Below are 12,332 nucleotides of genomic sequence, written 5' to 3'. Positions count from 1 at the left end.
TTAATGTGATAAATTTTACCAAGGGCTTTGGAAGCATCTATTGAGTTATAGTTCCTTTTACCTTTTAACTGTGACTTGGGATTCCAACGTTAAACTTCCTTATGGTTTTTAATAATAAGAGGAAATGTTTATAGTACCTTAAGAAAACAGGTTGGATGCATGTATACATGTATTTGCAAATGCAAGAAAAAAATACTCCAACTTTAAAGGAGGTCTCATAGGGATGAATTAATTATAGGTGATTGACATTTTGCCTATATTTTCCTAAAATTTTCAGAATACATGTTATGTTTATAATTATACAAAACTCATTTTTAAGTAATTATGGCACCTAAAATTAGCCTGAAACTTGAATTACTTTGAGGTAACTATTAAATATGCTTTTTAAAAGCCAGCCATTAACACTTTTCTTCTAAGAAAGCTTTCCAACTCTGGTTACCTCTCAAACCTGAGTATGTATTAAGAAATTGCCTCCGGGAACACTGGACAATAGTTTGGTAGAGGTGAACTTTTGTATGAAAGCTTTTGGCTTCAATTATAATCATTAGTACTTACTGATCACAGTACTAAGTACCCTGCAATTCATTTTATTTTAAAACAACTCTGAAGTAAATATGTTAAATTCCCAGAAGATAAAACTAGTATCAGAGCTAATAAGCAGGCCCAGGACTCAAATCTAGATGTCATTATTGCACTGTACTTCCTTCTCACACAGAATCGAATCTAATTTTGAACTTTCCTTTCAGAAGAGAAGTTGCCACTTTTGAACAGAGAAATTTTGTTTGGTGAGCAGAGATTAATGAATTCCTTCAAAATTACTTAATAACTGAGAATACTGAGGTTTTAAAAGAGGGCACCAATAGTTCTAACTCAATTAGGCCAGTGAAGTTACCTTAAGGATTCTAATCTATTTTAACACTCCAAGAAACACCTGTTGAAAGGAACCACATGCTCCAATTTTTGTACCCCTCCACACTTCACCCAAGACTCACCTCTGCCAAATGTTGTAGCCGAGTTAGCAGCGGGGTCCTCTTGTCAGATCCCAGGCGAGTGATGTAGTTTGATCTTTTACTAAATACATATAGGAGATTAAGGACTGCCAGCACCACTTGCATATCAGAGGAAGCCAATAAAGTTGTCAAATGCTACAGGGACAAAAAAGGGCAATGTTCAAGGTATCAGACACAATTGGCTTCAAAAACAAAACAAAATTTGTCAACATTTACAAAGCTATCAAGAAGTTTAGTCACAACAGTACAAAAAATATATAAGTATTTGATAATCTACAACATGCAACTTTATCCCCAAGGAGCTTAAAATCTGACAGTTAGCTATAACGTTCAATAACAGTAAAAATTATAAATAGCAGTTCAAAATTGCGCAGGTGTTCCCACAGGAAGGAAGGGATTACAAAAGAGACGAATGAGATATAATACACATGTGGGACTCAAGAACAACATTAAGTCTCTAAATGGACTGACTAAAAGTACTGTGAAAAATATTTTATGTTCTCTTCTGTATCCTTTATGACAAACATAAAATTGATATTAATTAAAAGTGTCCTTCATATAGAAGGTAAAGCTACCAACAACAGTTAGCAGCAACTATGTAACATGTAACTGTTACAGTACGGTATATGCTCATAAGTAACCTGAGTGACTACTCTGGGTTTTTTGTTGTTGTTGTTTGGAAACAGGGTCTCCTCTGCTGCCCAGGCTGGAGTGCAGAGGCATGATCATACCTAGCTGCAGCCTTGACCTCTGGGGCTCAAGCAATCCTCTCATCTAAGTCACCTGAGTAGCTGGGACTACAGGCATGCAACCACCACCCCCACTAATTTTTGTGTTTTTTGTAGGGATGGGGTCTCACTATGTTGCCCAGGCTAGTCTTGAACTCCTGGGCTCAAGTGATCCTCCTGCCCCAGGCTCCCAAAGTGTTAGGATTACAGACATGAGCCACTGTACCCGGCCTTACTTTGGCTTTTAAATACAATTAAAATTCACCAATACATTGAAGCATTTGGTTACAATTAAAATCAGTAAGTAATATAGCTGGAAATGAATCAAGGCATTTTCAGTTGCCAATTATACCAAAGGCCATGGACTTCCATGTACAGTATTTCTATTTCATCTTCAACAGACTGCCTATTCACCTCCCATTTAAATCCCTGCATGTTAGGCCTTTAGTTCAGTTATCCCACTTCTTTTCCTAAGCCATTTTCTTTTAACTTTTTTGTTCTGATTCTGTTTCTTTACTGAAGACACAGGAAAACTAACACACCTAAAATTAACAGGGAACCTAACTAATGATGATAGAAAGTCTAAAGTTGGCTTCTATAAGAAGAAAATAATTTCTTCTTAAACTGATTTTTGACCAATTGAAAAGTTCACTGATTGCTGCACCCATGTTTCTCTTTAAAGACAAAAAGGATGCTATGAATATATATTTTGGGGTGAGTGTGGCAGAGTACAGCACACTAAAGCCTAAAAGAGTAGTAAGTACATTAATGTGATAAGAAAATCAAACTATTTCTAGCAATTTAAAAGTAACATGGAGCTGCTCTAACAACCTAAGGCAAAAATCAGTTCGTTCAAATTTCCTAAAATACTTTAATACATACGTAACATTTCTCATTCATTTCTTGAATCTTGAAAAGGCAGGGCAAAGGTGACAGTACAGAAGTTTCCCATCAATCCTATGAAGGATAATATGTATATCCAAGAAACATTCTACTACTGTCTTTGACATAGTAAAAAACCCAGAGTAAATCCATAGTAAAAACTCAGAGCTCCACAAAGATAAGGAACCAGCAATAGAGAGAAACAGCAATTTCCTTATTTCTGCATGTATGCAATTCTAGTTAAGAACAGAGTACACAGGCTTTAACTTCACCTACCTCTATGGAACTGTACAGATGCCGGGAAAAGCTGTACTCAATGAGCAAGGCTGTGAAGTTTAACACAGCCAAGAGAAGCATTTTCAGTTGCTCTCTTTCTGGCCTATCACATACGAGCATCCATGACATATTCTCCACTGTCTGTCCAGCGTCTGCCAGTATTCCATCGAAGCGGTCCAACAGGTCCACCCAGTGATATAACTCGCACTGCAGAGGGGAGGAAAAAGAAGATGTAAGAATAAGGTAGAAGTGCTGCATTGAGCTTTGTTACAAGAGATGGCTGAGCATGACACCTAGATTAGTTCACATCCCACCTTTGCCCATATGAGAAAGATCATACTCTGAGCTAAAAGGGCTGGAGTTCATTGTAATACCCATCTAGATATATGTGCTAACTCCAGTAGACACCATAAAACCCCCAGAGCTAGGTCTTTAGACACAGAACTCTAGTTACAATCTAAGATCTATGAAGACAAGAGAACTATCCTTGCCAGAATCCATTTAATTCATTTGTAGAGTTATCAATAAAAATTATTCTAAAGTAAAAATCCAGAGATTGGGGGGAAGATCCAAGATGGCCGCTTAGGAGGAAGACAGGATTGCAGTTCCGAGAGAAGGCGCAGAGGGTGAGTGGACGCCGCATTTCCAGACGGATTTTTACTGCCCACAGACCAGGAGATTCACAGGAGGAGAAGCCCCACGGGTCGCCAGCGCGCTCAGCCTACGCCCTGGGGCAGGGGGCAGTGGCTTCTTATGCAGAGCAAGAGAGACAGAGTTCCCTCTGAGCCAGCAAGGGGAGCTGAAGCAGGGAGTCAAGACAGGAGACCCCCGGGCAAGGACGCGCCACGAATCTCAGCCGCTGCGGCTGACGCAGCGGCGCACAGGGCAGCGGATTTTAACTGCCCACAGACCAGGAGATTCACAGGCGGAGAAGATCCACGGGTTCCCAGCACCGCTGGTTGGACCAGAGCAGCCGCTCGGCCTGCACCGGGGGCAGGGAGCAGCGGCTCCTTGAGCAAACTGAACGAGACTGTGTCCCCTCTGGGCCAGCAAGGGGAGCTGAGGCAAGGAGGCAAGCCAAGACATTCCCGGGCAAAGAGGGCCCCACTGGAAACACGGCTGAACCCGGGACGGTCCAGCTCTGTGAGGGAGGGGCGTCCTCCATCGGGAAACACCCTGCAGTTCCCGGGGCAATTTGCTGTAACCAAGACAACTCGCCACTACAGAGACTCTGTCACTACAGGGGCGGGCCAGCATAGTGGAAGCAGTTCTAACTACACCCATATAAACAGGACTGCAGGGAAGCTCACACGGAAGCTGGGTGGAGCCCACAGCAGCTCAGCGAAGCCTCTGCAGGCTGAGTGTGACTAGACTGCCACCTTGTGGGCAGGGAAAACGGTAGCAACACAGCTGAAAAGCATAAAGCCCTAACCCCCTGGGCCAGAACATCTGGGGGGAAGAAAAGGGGGTTTATGAGTTCAGCTGCTGCAGACTTAAAATTACCAAAATCAGAAAGACAGCAACTAGAAAGTCAATAGGCGGATAAATCCACAAAGATGGGAAGAAACCAGCGCAAAAAGGATGAAAACACCCAAAACCAGAACACCTCTCCTCCTACAAGGCAGCATAACTCCTCACCAGCACGGGAACAAGACTGGATGGAGAATGAGTGTGATGAAATGACAGAATCAGCTTTCAGAAAATGGATAATAAGAAACTTCTGTGAGCTAAAAGAACATGTTCTAACCCAATGCAAAGAAACTCAGAACCTTGAAAAAAGACTTGATGAAATGCTAACGAGAACGGACAACTTAGAGAGGAATATGAGTGAATTGATGGAGCTGAAAAACACAACACGAGAACTTCGTGAAGCATGCACAAGTTTCAACAGCCGAATTGACCAAGCAGAAGAAAGGACATCAGAAGTCAAAGATCAACTCAATGAAATAAAACGAGAAGGGAAGATTAGAGAAAACAAGGTAAAAAGGAATGAACAGAGTCAACAAGAAATATGGGACTACGTGAAAAGACCTAATCTACGTTTGATAGGTGTACCTGAATGTGACGAAGAGAATGCATCCAAGCTGGAAAATACTCTTCAGGATATTATCCAGGAAAACTTCCCCAACCTAGCAAGGCAGGCCAATATTCAAGTCCAGGAAATACAGAGAACACCACAAAGATATTCCTCTAGAAGAGAAACCCCAAGGCACATAATCATCAGATTCACCAGGGTTGAAATGAAGGAGAAAATACTAAGGGCAGCCAGAGAGAAAGGTCGGGTTACCCACAAAGGGAAACCCATCAGACTCACAGCAGATCTCTCAGCAGAAACCCTACAGGCCAGAAGAGAGTGGGGGCCGATATTCAACATCCTTAAAGAAAAGAACTTTCAACCCAGAATTTCATATCCAGCCAAACTAAGCTTCATAAGTGAAGGAAAAATAAAATCCTTTGTGAACAAGCAAGTACTCACAGATTTCATCACCACCAGACCAGCTTTACAAGAGCTCCTGAGGGAGACACTACACATAGAAAAAAACAACCAGCACCAGCCACTCCAAAAATGCACGAAATGGTAAAGAGCAGCAACACAATGAAGAACCTGCATCAACCAATGGGCAAAACAACCAGCTAGCATCAAAATGACAGGATCAAACTCACACATAACAATATTAACCCTAAATGTAAATGGACTAAATGCCCCAATCAAAAGACACAGATTGGAAAATTGGATAAAAAGCCAAAACCCATCAGTGTGCTGTATCCAGGAAACCCACCTCACATGCAAGGATACACAAAGACTCAAAATAAAGGGATGGAGGAAGATTTACCAAGCAAATGGAGAGCAAAAAAAAGCAGGAGTTGCAATTCTCATCTCTGATAAAATAGACTTTAAAGCAACAAAGATCAAAAGAGACAAAGAAGGAAATTACATAATGGTAAAAGGATCAATGCAACAAGAAGTGCTAACGATCCTAAATATATATGCACCTAATACGGGAGCACCCAGATACATAAGGCAAGTTCTTAAAGACTTGCAAAGAGACTTAGACTCCCACACATTAATAGTGGGAGACTTCAACACACCATTGTCAATATTAGACAGATCAATGAGACAGAAAATTAATAAGGATATCCAGGACTTGAACTCAGACCTGGAACAAGCAAACCTAATAGACATTTACAGAACTCTCCAGCCCAAATCCACAGAATATACATTCTTCTCAGCACCACATCACACCTACTCTAAAATTGACCACATAATTGGAAGTAAATCACTCCTCAGCAAATGCAAAAGAACGGAAACTATAACAAACAGTCTCTCAGACCACAGTGCAATCAAGTTAGAACTCAGAATTCAGAAGCCAACCCAGAACCGCACAGCCTCATGGAAATTGAACAACTTTCTCCTGAATGTTGACTGGATAAACACTGAAATGAAGGCAGAAATAAAGATACTCTTCGAAACCAACGAGAACGAAGACACCACATACCAGAATCTCTGGGACACATTTAAAGCAGTCTCTAGAGGAAAATATATAGCAATAAGTGCCCACATGAGAAGAAAGGAGAGAACTAAAATTGATACCCTATCATCAAAATTGAAAGAGCTAGAGGAGCAAGATCAAAAAAACTCAAAACCTAGCAGAAGACAAGAAATAACTCAGATCAAAGCAGAATTGAAGGAGATAGAGACACGAAAAACCCTACAAAAAAATCAATAAATCCAGGAGCTGGTTTTTTGAAAAGATCAACAAAATAGACAGACCACTAGCCAGACTAATAAAAAAGAAAAGAGAGAATAATCAAATAGATGCAATAAAAAATGATAAAGGAGATATCACCACAGATGCCACAGAAATTCAAACCATCATCAGAGATTATTACAAACAACTCTATGCACATAAATTAGAAAACCTGGAAGAAATGGATAAATTCCTGGACAGTAGCCTCCTCCCATGCCTAAACCAGGAAGAAGTCGAAACCCTGAATAGACCAATAACAAGGTCTGAAGTCGAGGCAGCAATTAAGAGCCTACCACCCAAAAAAAGCCCAGGCCGAGATGGTTTCACATACAAATTCTACCAGACATACAAAGAGGAACTGGTACCATTCCTACTGAAACTATTCCAAATAATCCAAAAAGAGGGAATCCTTCCCAAATCATTTTATGAGACCAACATCATTCTAATACCAAAACCCGGCAGAGACTCGACAAGAAAAGAAAACTACAGGCCAATATCCATGATGAACATAGATGCAAAAATCTTCAATAAAATACAGGCAAGCTGATTACAACAGCACATCAAAAAGCTTATCCACCATGATCAAGTAGGATTCATCCCGGGGATGCAAGGCTGGTTCAATATACGCAAGTCTATAAATGTAATTCACCACATAAACAGAACCAAAAACAAAAACCACATGATTATCTCAATCGATGCAGAGAAGGCCTTCGACAAAATTCAACAGCCCTTTATGCTAAAAACTCTCAATAAACTAGGTATCGACGGAACGTATCTCAAAATAATAAAAGCTATTTATGACAAACCGACAGCCAATATCATACTGAATGGGCAAAAACTGGAAGCATTCCCTTTGAAATCTGGCACTAGATAAGGATGCCTTCTCTCACCACTCCTATTCAATATAGTACTTGAAGTTCTAGCCAGAGCAATCAGACAAGAAAAAGAAATAAAGGGTATTCGATTAGGAAAGGAGGAAGTCAAATTGTCTCTATTTGCAGATGACATGATTGTATATCTAGAAGACCCTATCACCTCAGCCCAAAATCTCCTGAAACTGATAAGCAACTTCAGCAAAGTCTCAGGATACAAAATCAATGTGCAAAAATCACAAGCATTCCTATACACCAGTAACAGACTTAAAGAGAGCCAAATCAAGAACGAACTGCCATTCACAATTGCTACAAAGAGAATAAAATACCTAGGAATACAACTAACAAGGAACGTAAAGGACCTCTTCAAGGAGAACTACAAATCACTGCTCAACGAAATAAGAGAGGACACAAACAGATGGAGAAACATTCCATGTTCATGGTTAGGAAGAATTAATATCATGAAAATGGCCATACTGCCCAAAGTAATTTACAGATTCAACGCTATCCCCATCAGGCTACCAATGATCTTCCTCACAGAACTGGAAAAAATCACCTTAAACTTCATATGGAACCAAAAGAGAGCCCGCATAGCCAAGTCAATTCTAAGCAAAAAGAACAAAGCGGGAGGCATCACACTACCGGACATCAAACTCTACTACAAGGCTACAGTAATCAAAACAGCATGGTACTGGTACCAAAACAGAGATATAGACCAATGGAACAGAACAGAGGCGTCGGAGGCGACACAACATATCTACAATCATCTGATCTTTGACAAACCTGAAAAAAACAAGCAATGGGGAAAGGATTCCCTGTTCAATAAGTGGTGTTGGGAAAACTGGCTAGCCACATGCAGAAAGCAGAAACTCGACTCCTTCCTGACACCTTACACTAAAATTGACTCCAGATGGATTAAAGACTTAAACATAAGACGTAACACCATAAAAACACTAGAAGGAAACCTAGGCAAAACCATTCAGGACATAGGCGTAGGCAAGGACTTTATGACCAAAACACCAAAAGCATTGGCAACAAAAGCCAAAATAGACAAATGGGACCTAATCAAACTCCACAGCTTCTGCACGGCAAAAGAAACAGTCAATAGAGTGAATCGGCAACCAACAGAATGGGAAAAAATTTTTGCAGCCTACCCATCTGACAAAGGGCTGATATCCAGAATTTACAATGAGCTAAAAAAGATTTACAAGAAAAAAACAAACAAGCCCATTCAAAAATGGGCGAAGGATATGAACAGATACTTTACAAAAGAAGACATACATGAGGCCAACAAACATGAAAAAATGCTCATCATCACTGGTCATTAGAGAAATGCAAATCAAAACTACATTGAGATACCATCTCACGCCAGTTAGAATGGCGATCATTAAAAAATCTGGAGACAACAGATGCTGGAGAGGATGTGGAGAAATAGGAACACTTTTACCCTGTTGGTGGGAGTGTAAATTAGTTCAACCACTGTGGAAAACAGTGTGGCGATTCCTCAAGGACCTAGAAATCGAAATTCCATTTGACCCAGCAATCCCATTACTGGGCATATATCCAAAGGATTATAAATCGTTCTACTATAAGGACACATGCACACGAATGTTCATTGCAGCACAGTTTACAATAGCAAAGACCTGGAACCAGCCCAAATGCCCATCGATGATAGACTGGACAGGAAAAATGTAGCACATATATACCATGGAATATTATGCAGCCATTAAAAACGAGGAGTTCACATCCTTCGTAGGGACATGGATGAACCTGGAAAACATCATTCTCAGCAAACTGACACAAGAACACAAAATCAAACACCACATGTTCTCACTCATAGGTGGGTGTTGAACAAGGAGAACACATGGACACAGGGAGGGGAGCACTATACACAGGGGTCTGTTGGGGGGGGACAGCGGGGGGGGTGGGGAGTTGGGGAGGGATAGCATGGGGAGAAATGCCAGATATAGGTGAAGGGGAGGGAGGCAGCAAATCATACTGCCATGTATGCACCTATGCAACAACCTTGCATGTTTTTCACATGTACCCCAAAACCTAAAATGCAATTAAAAAAAAAAAAAAATCCAGAGATTATCTCAAACTTATATTGTCAAACTAAAGGAATTCTGTGGTTGAGATTCTTTAGCATTGCCTGTGAAATCAATTCTTCATCCTCAGCCCGCAACATTTTCCTTGCCACTGGTTTAAAGCTGTGTTAGGCACATGGCACACGCTAGATGCTTATTAAGTAATTGCTGAATGAGGCTATCCCATTGTGGTTTCTCATTCCATATCAGAGACATACAAAATGATGTATTAGTATAGTGAGCCCTTTCTTTTAGGAACATGGCTTCACATACCTTTCCAATGTTCCATGTTTTGATCTGCTGCAGTTCCAATAGAAGTTGCTCATCATTACAAACTTTGAGTTTGTCTATTAAGGCTCTGCAGTCTGCAGGCTGAAAAAAAAAAATATTCACAAAAGACGTTACAAAGGTGAATCGGAAAAGGAACCCTTAAGTTAACACAGTAATTTTCCTTTTGCTAGAAATTACTAAAGAAAACTGTAGATTTGCCAGACAATCTCTTGGTATTAAAATGGAAACCTCATGAGAAAACACTTTTATTCCCCAACAATCCACCTGGGCTTCAAAAAAACCACCAAAACACTTTCGATAAAGGTAGATGCAGACAAACTATTTGGAAAGGTATGCAGACAACAAAAATTTTAAAAAGCTAAACATCTAAAAAAAAAAATTAAAGAATCTATAATGGTCTGAAAGTTAACCAGAATGCCTAGTAGGTTATATTGAATCAGAGACTGAAAAGTCCTAGTGAATTCACAATTAAAGGTGAAGATTAACATTAGCTATATTTTTCTGTAACATAAAACCCTTACTTGTAAGATGGTAAAGAGCTTCTGAACTTCATAAAACTAGTACCCCATTCTTTCTTGGGGTTCTCATTTCCATACATTTCTGCTCTCTTATACTGATGAATGGGCCTATTTGTCAGGTAACAAGGAGTGGACGGAGTATTTACAGTAAAGTTCCTGAAAGTGGTAGGAGGGAAAGGGATAGGGGCTGGGAGAGAGAAACCTTCCATTAATGAATGGCAGTATAGCATCCTGGGAATGGACCAGAGGTCTGGAAACAAACAAGTGTGGATTCACTTTTTAGCTTCACGTTTACTAAGGTGTTTGATCATGAGCAAGTCTTAACCTCTAAGCCCCAGCTCTCTTATCAGAAAAACAGACCTAATAGCTACCTCACAAATATGAAACTCAAATATCTGCCATATACATAAAATACTTATCTCCTGTAACAGGAGCTCAAATACTCAGAGACAGCATGCTATTAAAAAGAGCATGAGCCTTGGAATTAGGTAGTTGGTAAGCTACCTCTTTGAATCTCAGCATCCTCTTCTGCACCTAACTCGTACCTATATATCCAGCAATGCTGTTGTGACATTTAAACTGAGAGAGATGTATTTCTGGCATCCAAAACAGAACATGGAACTTACTAGGGGTTTCTTTAAGCTAAGTCTAAACCTTTTCTCCCTCTAAAGTAAGCATTATTAAGATCTACCTGAGGCCAGGCTTGGTGGCTCACACTATAATCCCAGCACTTTGGGAGGCAGTGACAGGTGGATTGCCTGAACTCAGGAGTTCAAGACCAGCCTGAGCAACACAGCGAAACCCCGTCTTTAGTAAAATACCAAAAATTAGCCGGGCGTGGTGGCGTGCACCTGTAGTCCCAGCTACTCAGGAGGTGAGGGAGGAGAATTGCTTGAACCCACGAGGCAGAGTTTGCAATAAGCCGAGATCGCGCCACTGCACTCCAACCTGGGCAACAGAACAAGACTCCATCTAAAAAAAAAAAAAAAAAAGGAGAAAAGAAAAAAAGAATCTACCTCAAATGTTCGTGGTAATTAAATGTATGTAAGATCCTTGGCACAAAATCCTTCCATAAACCAGGCCTGCACTTTTTCCTCCTCTTCTCAAAGATGTATGGTTGAGGGAGAGGCAGTGAAGCAGCAGAAATAGGTTGAACCACCTGCTTAGGCAGTTTCACTTGTGCCTCCTAGACCTACTTGGGTCCAGTGTCAAATATGCCGCTTCTATTTCTAATGGAATGCAGCTATACAAATCCAATTTTATGATGTGTAGGTTAGATAACATCCAGTTCATGATGAACGTTTGGATCCTGTAATAACTTTGTATGTCCCATAACCAGGCATTCAGTCTTTACCAAGGCCTAGTAGCATGCCAGAAGCTGCTTTTGTGACAGCACAGCCAAAACACCTGGGTCTACTAGGTCATAATGTCCAAGTGATAGGGCAACTTGCATCATAGCCTTGACCTCTTGCAGGGTCTTTTCTAGATCTAAACCTTACTAACACTTTAGTGGTTCCCCACTAATGTGTTAGAGGTTATCCAGTAAATCGCATGCCCAAATGTGACCAACCAGTATGTTGGCTCCAAACTCCAAACACACTACACATTGTTCCTCTTTCTTCACAGTGTGTGGTAAAAGGTGCAGCAATCTCCCTCTCACTTTAGAAGGGATATCCCAACATTTCCCAGACCCTGGGGCCACTAGAAACTTTCCTAATGTGAAAGGCCCTCAAGCTTCCACAAGATTTGTTTGTGACTCTCTGGCACGAATATGTCTGAGGCACCTAAGGTGCTTGTGTTTTCTGCTCACAAGATCCAGTAAACACAACGGCACCAATTTAATGTACCAGTGCGATGGTCTCTGTTTTATCAGACTAAGGTCCCTTGCATTTTGCAGGAGAAAGCAGCAAGCACAACGG

At 40.7% G+C, this 12,332-nt stretch overlaps 1 protein-coding gene across 10 annotated transcripts in view; it reads right to left on the bottom strand.

Annotated features, from left to right (window-relative positions):
* HUWE1 (HECT, UBA and WWE domain containing E3 ubiquitin protein ligase 1) overlaps positions 1-12,332 on the bottom strand; it is a 160,459-nt gene that overhangs the window by 107,672 nt on the left and 40,455 nt on the right. For all 10 annotated transcript variants that reach the window (XM_064364329.1, XM_012471722.3, XM_012471723.3 and 7 more), the window contains exons 4-6: positions 9,878-9,976; positions 2,897-3,103; positions 993-1,145 (exon numbers count right to left, since the gene is read on the bottom strand). In XM_064364329.1, coding sequence (XP_064220399.1) covers positions 993-1,145; positions 2,897-3,103; positions 9,878-9,976 — 459 coding nt within the window. The remainder of the gene's footprint in view (positions 1-992; positions 1,146-2,896; positions 3,104-9,877; positions 9,977-12,332) is intronic.

This window comes from Aotus nancymaae, unplaced genomic scaffold, assembly GCF_030222135.1.
Source record: "Aotus nancymaae isolate 86718 unplaced genomic scaffold, 86718_ANA_hifiasm-v0.15.2.pri h1tg000058l, whole genome shotgun sequence".
NCBI lineage: Eukaryota > Metazoa > Chordata > Mammalia > Primates > Aotidae > Aotus > Aotus nancymaae.
Note: the sequence above shows the minus strand (reverse complement) of the source record. Positions and strands in the feature narration are given on the sequence as shown.